Source organism: Populus nigra, chromosome 2 (genome assembly GCF_951802175.1).
Source record: "Populus nigra chromosome 2, ddPopNigr1.1, whole genome shotgun sequence".
Classification (NCBI taxonomy): domain Eukaryota; kingdom Viridiplantae; phylum Streptophyta; class Magnoliopsida; order Malpighiales; family Salicaceae; genus Populus; species Populus nigra.
The window spans coordinates 47,226,826-47,236,701 of record NC_084853.1 but is presented as its reverse complement, the minus strand read 5'-3'; the positions used below and the strand labels follow the sequence as shown (position 1 = coordinate 47,236,701).

General features: G+C 33.7%; 1 protein-coding gene across 2 annotated transcripts; it reads left to right on the top strand.

Moving 5' to 3' along the window:
* The first annotated feature begins 4,147 nt into the window (after nucleotides 1–4,147).
* On the top strand, nucleotides 4,148–9,876 carry LOC133682506 (uncharacterized). 2 transcript variants are annotated; one of them, XM_062105863.1, is made up of 13 exons: nucleotides 4,148–4,336; nucleotides 4,420–4,625; nucleotides 4,904–5,078; nucleotides 5,371–5,454; nucleotides 5,677–5,918; nucleotides 6,431–6,656; nucleotides 6,854–7,018; nucleotides 7,100–7,231; nucleotides 7,546–7,659; nucleotides 8,101–8,148; nucleotides 8,509–8,587; nucleotides 9,173–9,229; nucleotides 9,565–9,876. In XM_062105863.1, exons 2-13 carry the CDS (start codon nucleotides 4,438–4,440, stop codon nucleotides 9,621–9,623), a joined length of 1,569 nt encoding a protein of 522 aa, XP_061961847.1. In that variant the 5' UTR covers nucleotides 4,148–4,336; nucleotides 4,420–4,437; the 3' UTR covers nucleotides 9,624–9,876. The 2 variants fall into 2 exon arrangements, with proteins under 2 accessions (XP_061961847.1, XP_061961848.1); XM_062105864.1 differs by having other exon boundaries at nucleotides 4,149–4,336; nucleotides 4,469–4,625.

Sequence of the window (9,876 nt, the reverse complement as noted above, 5' to 3'; positions counted from 1 at the left end):
GCTTTGGACTTTTTAATTAAATCAATTTTTAAGACTTCTGCATAAATAATTGAAGTGTTTTTTTATTATTCAAATTATTTAGACCTTTTTTTATAAAATATCAAAGATTTTTTTTATTCTTCTATAATGTTAGAACTATAATTTTAGAATTTAAAATCACAATATCAAAACTTTTGAAGCTGGCTACCATATAATTACTGCTTCACAAGTTCACCAGCGCATCGTCTGGTATGCTTCTACAATATGATAAATAAATTCAGGTAAAATTAATGAGAGAGAGAGAGAGAGAGGCAACTAGGCTAATTCTTATTATAACTTGACCATTGGTGCTTTGAATAATTGTAGGCTTGAGCACATGAGCATATATATATATATATATATATGAACTTGATATGAATCATTTAGGATTACAATCATCTCAAATCGTGTATTGTAATGTGTCTGGCATCTTAGTGCTGGAAATTTTCTTCTAAAAAATTGGTTGTTAAAAGCATGATAACAATTTAAATAACATGAAAACTTAAAACTTATAATCCAAACTTTTAAATGTTCTAAAAAATTTTATTTCCAGTATAAAACCTTCAATACCCAACTCTTTCATGTTAAACTTATAATTTAATATATTTTTTGATAGACTTAATCATGTAGTTATTACACTACTAAAAAGGAGGGTGATTAGCATTGGATGTTAGCATCAAAAAAATTTAAATGCAATTTTAGCAACAGATTAGTAATGAATTATATATATATATATATATATATATATATATATATATATATTAGCAACAGATTAGCAACAAAAAAATTAAATACTAAAAAATAAATTAACATATTAAAAATCAGCAATAGATTTGCCGTTGCTAATATGGTTACCGTTCAAAAAATAATTAAATTTTAACTTTTATAAAAAAAACAATAAATAATAATGACCATTTCTATACTTCTCCAGAAAACAAAAGGAACTCCACAGTTGTAAAATTTCTTCATTCTTCAGAAGAACCCAATATCATCCCTTTCTATACTTCTCCACAGAAACCTAATTAACCCATATCTCCCTTTCTATTCCTTCTCCAGAAACCAAACCCATATGTCCCTTTTAATTTTACTTATCTCTGTCATGCGTCATTTTCCACAAACATAATTTGTTATTTTCTTAACTTCTTCTCTAGTTAATTTATGCTTTCAAACTTCTTCTGTATAAGTAGTTGAGAGAGAGAGAGACAAGAGAGAGAGAGAGAGATTGGGGATGTTTTTGGCTTTGATTTGGGATTGTAATAGAAATCAACGAGAGATAAGGACAAAGTTTTCTTGGGTATCGAGCAAAGCTTTATCTGGGGGTCTTGGTTGGCTCCGCTCTTTTCAACCAACCTGGCGTCGCCCCGCTTTGCTATATGAATGGACACGAAGAAAGAACGTAGGCAACAGAAATGCAAAAAAGGACAGATTGTGGGAATGTGGGTTTGATTTCTGGGTTAATAAAAATAAAAATATTTTAAATTTTTTATATTAGATTTAATTTTGGCAAAATCAATTTCAAATTTTTGAAATTGAAATGGAACTAGATAAGAATTTTTAATCAGCAACGGAATATCCGTTGTTAATTTACACATTCAGCAACCAAATTTCAGCAACGGATAATTGGTTACTAAACAAATCAACAATTGATAATCTGTTGCTAAAAAATTAGCATCTATTATTTGTATCTGAAATTATCTATTGCAAATTCCATTGTTGAATTTTATCAGCAACAAATTTTAATATTATCTGCAACGGACTAGTTAATTGCTAATAGGCTTATTTTTTTATTAGTGTTACTATCCATAATAAACATATCATCTACATAAAGATATACAGTAGCATAACCTTTATCTATGTTATTTTATATAAATACATTTATCTTCTTTATTGATTTTAAACTCATTTGATAACATAACATTGTCAATTTTTCATGTTGTTCTTTAGGTGTTTGTTTCGAACCATACAATAATTTGACAAGGTTATATACTTTCTTTTCCTGCCCATTAATAACAAACCGCTAGGTTTGTTCCAAGTAAATCTTTTTATCAAGGTCACTATTTAAAAAAAGTTGTTTTTACATCTATTTGATGCATTTCAAGCTTGTTAATTGCTACAATGACTTATATAGTAGTTATTATTGATACAAGTGAATATGTGTGAAAATAATCCACACATTCTTATTATCTAAATTATTTAACAAGAAATCTATTTTTATATTTGTTAATAGTTTCATCAACTTTCATCTTTTTTTTAAATAACCACTTATAGTCTAATGGTTTACTTATATGAGAAATATCCACTAATTTCTATATATGATTATTCATAATTGATTCAATTTTGCTATTGACTGTCTTTTTCTAATAGGAGGCTTTCAAATATAACATTGTTTCAGAGTAAGTTCAAGATTCATTTTCTAACAAGTATATTATAAAATCATGATAAAATATTTTAGTTTTTTTTTTATTTCTTCTTGGCTCAACTTCATCATCTTTATATTGATGATAATTATTTATGTCAGCGTCATTCATTCTATTAAATGAATAATTTTTTTATGCTTTCTTCAATAAAAACACATCTTTAAGACTTTAATGAATATAATATTTCTTGATTCCATAAAATCAACGGATATTACTGTTATAAACATATTCAATAAACACATAATTTATAGTTTTAGGTCATATCTTGATCTTTCTAAGACTAAATACTTCTATTTTTACAAGATACCCTCATATTTTAATATACTTGTAGAAAAGTCTTTTACTTTTCCCGTCTTCTTTAGCTTAGTATGGGCTACTTTGTTAGAATATGATTGTGTATTATCATAAACTATTCAAGCTTGCTAGCTGTTAACTAATTTATGCTTTACACCTTCACCTGTGCTTCGTATGATATGCTTCCAAAGATGATTAGTAAATTCAGGTGAAATTAATGAGAGAGAGAGAGAGAGAGAGAGAGAGAGAGAGAGGCAACTTGGCTAATTCTTATCATAACTTGACCACTTGTGCTTTGAATAATTGTACGTAGGCTTGGAGCACATGAGCATATACATGAATGCGTCTGGCACATGTTTGTTAAAGTTCTTGATCTGTGGTTTCGCAACAACAGGAATATTTACGAAGTAGGTGCTAGTTGACTTTTAATTGTCTTTAAGCCATGGGATTTCTTTTGGTGGGTTTTAATTTCCGCTTGAGAGTTCTATGCAACAAAATCTGTGATTCATTTCACGCTACTATTTCTCTGTTTTCAATCAACTAGCAAAGTCAACAAATTTAATTGGAATTCGAGTGTCCCTAAAGGGATTGCCAGTTATCAAGATGAAATGCATACCTTTATTTGGTTCACTAGGGATAAAAAAAAAAAAAAAACAGGTCTAAATTTGATAAATTTATTATTCAAAATCTAACTTACTTAAATATTAAGTTAAGCTATTAGCATGGTAAAAAAATAAATGATTTCACCTCATTTTTAATGAATTGGTTAAACTTGATGCGCCTTTTTTTTTATTTTAAAGTAGTGATTGCTTTTTAAAATATTTTTTTATTTATAAATATATTAAAATATTACTTTTTTAATATTAACATACCAAAAAATATAAAAATACTAAAAATATTTAATTTAAAAAAAAAATCATTTAAAAAAAAACAGCCTCTGTACCAGCAATACAAACAATGTAAGAGCTGCAAAGTAAACACAAAAATAAATAAATAAATAAATAAAATATTATTATTTTAATAAAAATAATTTATTCAGACTGATCCGCTAGCGCAGATCATGTTCCGTGCCAGTCGTTGATCCACTCTGACAACTATGATCCAGCAAGAACCATGATCCAAATCTTAAACCTCACGTTTTATTAGGTGATGTCACCCAAGGACCACGTTAATTCCGTGAGCCCAACCGTCATAAGAGCCTGTACAACGAAATCTGACCAGCACGCACCACCATGACCTTGAGTGATGAGACTCCCATCATTCTACCGTCCGAATCACAGGTTCCCACTCTCCTCAACAGCACGTAACCACCGCGTCCCAATAAAAATCAAACTAAACGCCAACACAGTCACGGAGCGCGTGATTCCACACGCCAATCAGATTAATTTCTCCTTCTCTTTATAGATCTCCGCCGACATTTTGGAGTCTCCAAAAAGGCTTCTAGTCCTTCTCTCTCTACACAATTTCTACTCTCTCTAAAAGCTGGAAACGAGCAATTAAAATTAAGTACTTTAAAAAATCTTAAAAAAAATCGGTGCTCCTCAGATTCCAGTTCACGGCGTTGATAACAACAACACTCCGTTATATAAGAAGATTTCTTCTCTCTGGTATGCATTTTCTCGAACACATTCCTAGATCTTTCCTCCATACTGTTACACTGAAGGAAATCAATTATGAGTCTTTGATTTAGTCTTAATCACCTCGTAAAATGGACGGTGGTGATGGAACGGTGAGGTTAGGTGCTTTGCACTTGAAGCCGGATCGGAGCGTCTTCGATTCCGGTGTTGATGTGTCCGTTTCATCGCCAGTTACCAGACAAAAAGCTGCTGCAGCAAAACAGTTTATTGAGAATCATTATAAGAATTACTTGCAAGGATTGCAAGATCGTAAGGAGAGGTATGGAGTGTGGATTCAATCCTTTGATTTTCTTTTTCTTTTTCTCTGCTCAGATTTGCCAAGAATTTTTAAAGAGATCCAAAATTTAATGCACGTGGTTGTGTATAAATGCAGGGTGCGATTTAATTATTGTTGTAATCACTTGTTGAATAATATTTTTTAGCAATTAATTGCTTCTATTTATCCTTTGAGTTTTAGTAACTATTTGATTAATTGCTTAGTAAATGAATACTTTTTTTTTTGAGTGTAAAGTGTTACAGTTATTTCTGTTTGTTTAGGCGACGAGCTCTTCAAAGGAGAGCACAAGAAGCTCAGGTTTCACATGAAGAACAAGAGGAGATGCTTAGGAATTTGGAGCGTAGAGAAACGGAGTTTATGAGGCTCCAAAGGCGTAAAATTGGAATTGATGATTTTGAGCAGTTAACTGTGATTGGTAAAGGCGCATTTGGGGAGGTAGTGGATTTCGATTTCAGCATTTTTTTTCAAAGGATGATTAGATATAAATTCGAAGTGTAATACGAAATTATTAATATGTTAGGAATTGATGTATGGTTTAAGATTCTTTAATAAAAAGATTTGCCTAATTGGGGAAAATAGGATTGTTGTCGTGTAAAGTCCATTGTCAGTGATTTAATATGACCTTGGTTTGCCTGGAGATTTTAATTCGTGTGCTGGATGAAAAGTAATATAATTTGCAATTGCAATCAGTATGAAGATTTTATATTGATATGTTCAAAAAACCCAGGTTAGGCTATGCCGAGCCAAGGATACCGGGGAGATTTTTGCTATGAAGAAACTGAAGAAATCAGAGATGCTTAGCCGTGGGCAGGTGAGACCACAGTAATTAAGATAATGTTGATGATCAAGATAATGTTCGTTTTTGCTGCTGACAAATGCCCATTTCAGCTTTAATAAGACCTCAATCCATTCTAATAATGTTATAGGTATAAAACATGTTTAACATGTCTGAATTCGGAGGTCAACTATACTCACTGTCTGACTTGTATTGATCTTTTCCTCTTCTTCTTTTTTTCCTTTCCCCGTGTTTAAGGTTGAGCATGTCCGATCTGAGAGGAACTTACTTGCGGAGGTTGATAGTCGATGCATAGTAAAACTTTTCTATTCTTTTCAAGATTCTGATTTCTTGTATCTGATTATGGAGTATTTACCTGGTGGAGACATAATGACATTGTTGATGAGGGAAGACATTCTTTCTGAAGATGTTGCACGTTTTTACATAGCAGAGAGCATTCTAGCCATACACTCAATTCACCAACACAACTATGTTCACAGGTATGTCGATATTGTAATTAAAGAGCTTACAAGCTTACATAATTTACTTACCTGTTGGATTGGTGTGCTTTTTGTTATTAATGGCATTGAGTGAGTTTTAGGATATTTAATGAGTGGATCCTTGTATGTGTCCAGATTGGAATGCTAATAATTTTTGCCCAATTTCCGTGACCCGTCAAATTGGCACCTTTGAGCTTAGTCTTCTACTTATTAGTTTTTTATGGGTCTAACTAAGTTCTTTATTTATCTTTTGGGGAGTCAAATGGTTCAGTCTTGTAAAGGGCATGGCATATACTCGTAGATTTGATGCCTATCATAAGTTTCATTTGAAGCCATAACACTGGTTGAGGAATCGCAGCAGGGAATAAGTTTGTCATGAATTGTTCGTGTTAGGTCAGGACCACTTTTGAAGATTTTTAGATTGATAGCAGACTATCACTAGAATTTTCTCAGAGAATCAACGTATTGCTCAGCTTTCCCTTTTCTTTACTCAGAGAACGTTCTCCATGCAGGGACATAAAACCAGATAACCTGATACTGGACAAAAATGGCCATTTAAAGCTTTCCGATTTTGGCTTGTGCAAACCCTTAGATAAGTATTCAAATTTACTAGAAAATGAAGATATTTCTACCCAGGAAGTGGCGAATGAATCTGGAGGGCATTCTGCCAGTGACAGACCCCCTTGGTTGATGCCAAAAGAGAAATTGCAACAATGGAAACGTAATCGCCGTGCATTGGTATGATCTATATCCATTAGCATATTTTGATTTTTTTCATTGCTGGAGCTGCGTAATTTGTGTAAGATGCAATTTGGCAGCATGTCAGGTTTTGACTTTATATGAATATAGCATGCAGTTCAAGCTTCTACAATCTGTTTTCTTCTGAGGCACTAATTTTTGCATGTGGCCAATTATCAGTTTACATTTATTTTCAGGCTTATTCAACTGTTGGAACTCTTGATTATATGGCACCTGAAGTGCTGTTGAAGAAGGGATATGGAATGGAGTGCGATTGGTGGTCCCTTGGTGCAATCATGTATGAGATGCTTATAGGCTATCCTCCCTTCTGCTCTGATGATCCAAGGATCACATGCCGCAAGGTTGCACTAAGTTGTGGTTCTCCATTATTTTCTTAGAATTCTTCATTTTTGCTAAATCGTTGATGTATCCGTTCTTATCAGATAATCAATTGGAAAACATGTCTCAAATTCCCCGAGGATCCAAAGATATCAAGCGAGGCCGAGGATCTTATTTGCCACTTGCTCTGTGATGTTGAGACAAGGCTGGGGACCAGAGGGGTTGAAGAATTGAAGGTAATTTTTTTCCCAATAATTACAACATTTATCATACACATCAGACAAAGTTGCAGAAATATCTTCTCTTGTTAAACTCTTTCAACTTCCACGATAGTGTAAGCACAAATACGTAATTGAGGAGGTGAATCTGCCACCTTGAAGTTGTCTAGTTGTAAAGCATGCATATCTCATTTTTGCTCTCAATTTTGTAAATTTCTGTGTGCTATTGCTGGTTGCTTTCGGAGCTTTGTGATACTGCATCAATAACTTTTTACTGCAACAGAGGGGTTTGAGATGTTCAGTATTCTGTTCTAAATTCTTCATTGTTTCAGACGCATCCATGGTTCAGATGCACTCAGTGGGATTTGCTGTATGAATTGGAAGCTGCATATAAGCCTACAGTCATTGGAGATTTGGATACTCAGAACTTTGAGAAGTTTCCTGATGTGAGTACATTGAAAAAGATTCCAGCATATAATTTGTGATCTCATTTGGGATAAAATTGTTCCACTGATAAGATGTAGATGTCCTTGCAATTTTGAAACTCGTTCAACTTACCTAAGAACTTTTCCAACTATTAGCTCCACAAAGAGAGATCCCTTATTAACAGTTTCTGCATTCAAAGCCATGCCATTTTTTCAGGTTAAAACAGCCACCTTTCATTCCCAGGTTCTAACATGTTTTCTTTGGTCTTAACTTTGTTCTTCTCCTCCAGTTTTGGCTGGTGGCGTAAGCTTGATCCTATATCCATTCTCCATACCCCCTGACCATTTATCTTGTGTCTGTTACATTATGTTTGCTTTTCAATATATATTGCGTTCTTATGTACATGTGGTTATGTGTTCCTCTGAATGAAGAATTTTTGCTAAGCCTTTTCTTTTTTGCAGTTGGAAGGCCCACCATCAACAATACCAAGTGTGGGACCTTGGAGGAAGGTAACAACATTATTTGAAGTTTAACTTATTATTTATGCAGAAAAGTCCTTACAAGCCAAGTTATATCCTCTAGTGTAAACGAAATGGCCTACAGGGTTTTTTTCAACCATGATAATGTGGATATAGTACTGTTAAATTGTACGAGCAGCAATTGTTTCATTATTCCCATGGGTTGTCTAGGCAGCTCAACTATATAATTACCCTTATAGATTATGTACATTAAATAATTCTATAATTTTGCCATATATGTGCATCATTTGCTTCTTATAAATATGTTAGTCTGTATCCAATTTTTCCCCCGTGGTTTATGTTAGTTGTGATGCTAATTTTTCAGTGTGTTTTTCTTGTTCCATGGTGCAGATGCTGACATCAAAAGATACCAATTTTATTGGATTTACTTATAAGAAATCAGACGTCCTTAAATCACTGGAAAGTTCAGGTAAGCTGCTTTGGAGTTTGGCGGCTTTTCTTTGATATCTTTGTTTTTCTTCCGTTCTTCTTTTGTTCATCCATTTTAGCGCATTATCCAAAATTTTCACTCGATGTAAAGGGACTCTGGCCCAGCTGAATTTTGAACACTTGGAACTTAATCTGCATTACCTTACAAAAACTGTAGAAGGAAAAAAGGAAGGCAGTGGTCATTCTGCAGTACACTTGGGAGTCAATAATTAAATATACATGATGAGTTTCTTATGTGACTTTGTCTAGTCAGGATTTTAAGCTATAAGTGCGAATGAAAAGTAGAAAGCTTTTCTCTATTCACATTGTTATATTTATGCAGATTCACAGTGGTTCACTTGAGCATATGCGTTGTTTTTCTTAATGGTGCTCATTTTATTTGACTACGCTCAAACCGCAAATTAGCAATATATAAATACACCAGCTTTTCACTCTGGTTTCACTCCTCCCTTAGAGTTACCGCCCTGGGAACACCAGATAAGAGGGGTGTGTGTGGTTTGCAGAATTGGTCATACATTGCATGAGTAGCAGGGCTAGTGTCATTGACTTTGGATGCTGATTTCAGGTACAGACATGAAATTGAATGAATCCTCGAAAGCTGCATCTCTAATTTCCTTGTTAGGTATGATTCCTTTTCCTTTAATTAAAGTTCAATATGGTAGTAGTGGAGAGTTATTGCACCCCCAAGGTAGCGGTGCAGTACTATATTGGAGGTGCTGCTATATCTATAATGGATTCAGCTGTTTTTATTTCCTCATGACAACTGCATGCCTAGCCTGGCATCAACAATGCATCTTACCGTCAAATTATGTTAAAACAATTGACCGAGATTGAGTCTATTGTTCTTGATGGACTGTCCAGAGGGAGAGAAAAATTAAGTGTTAAGGTAGTTCTTTATTTACAAGTGCTGGTAAACTGGCTTAATTTAATGTGGTCTCTCTCTTTTGGCTAATCCAGGTCAGATTGAACTTGAAGAGACTGTAATATCAGAAGGTGAGCAGAAGCCGGAAACGTGAGATCCAACTATCACACTTTGCTGCAAGTGATGTCGGTATTCCTAGTTTTACAATGAGAATAATCTACAAATGGAAGAATTATACGAGGCTGAATTGGCAGAGTAGTTGTATGAAGACAGGAACAAAGGACACCATCAGCTTAAGGGGTTGATGTGTTCTGCGGCTACAATGATTTTTGCTTACACGAATGTGTTTTGATACTTTAGAGCAAGTAAATAGTTCAATCCAATTCTAAAACAGCTGTTTGAGTGCA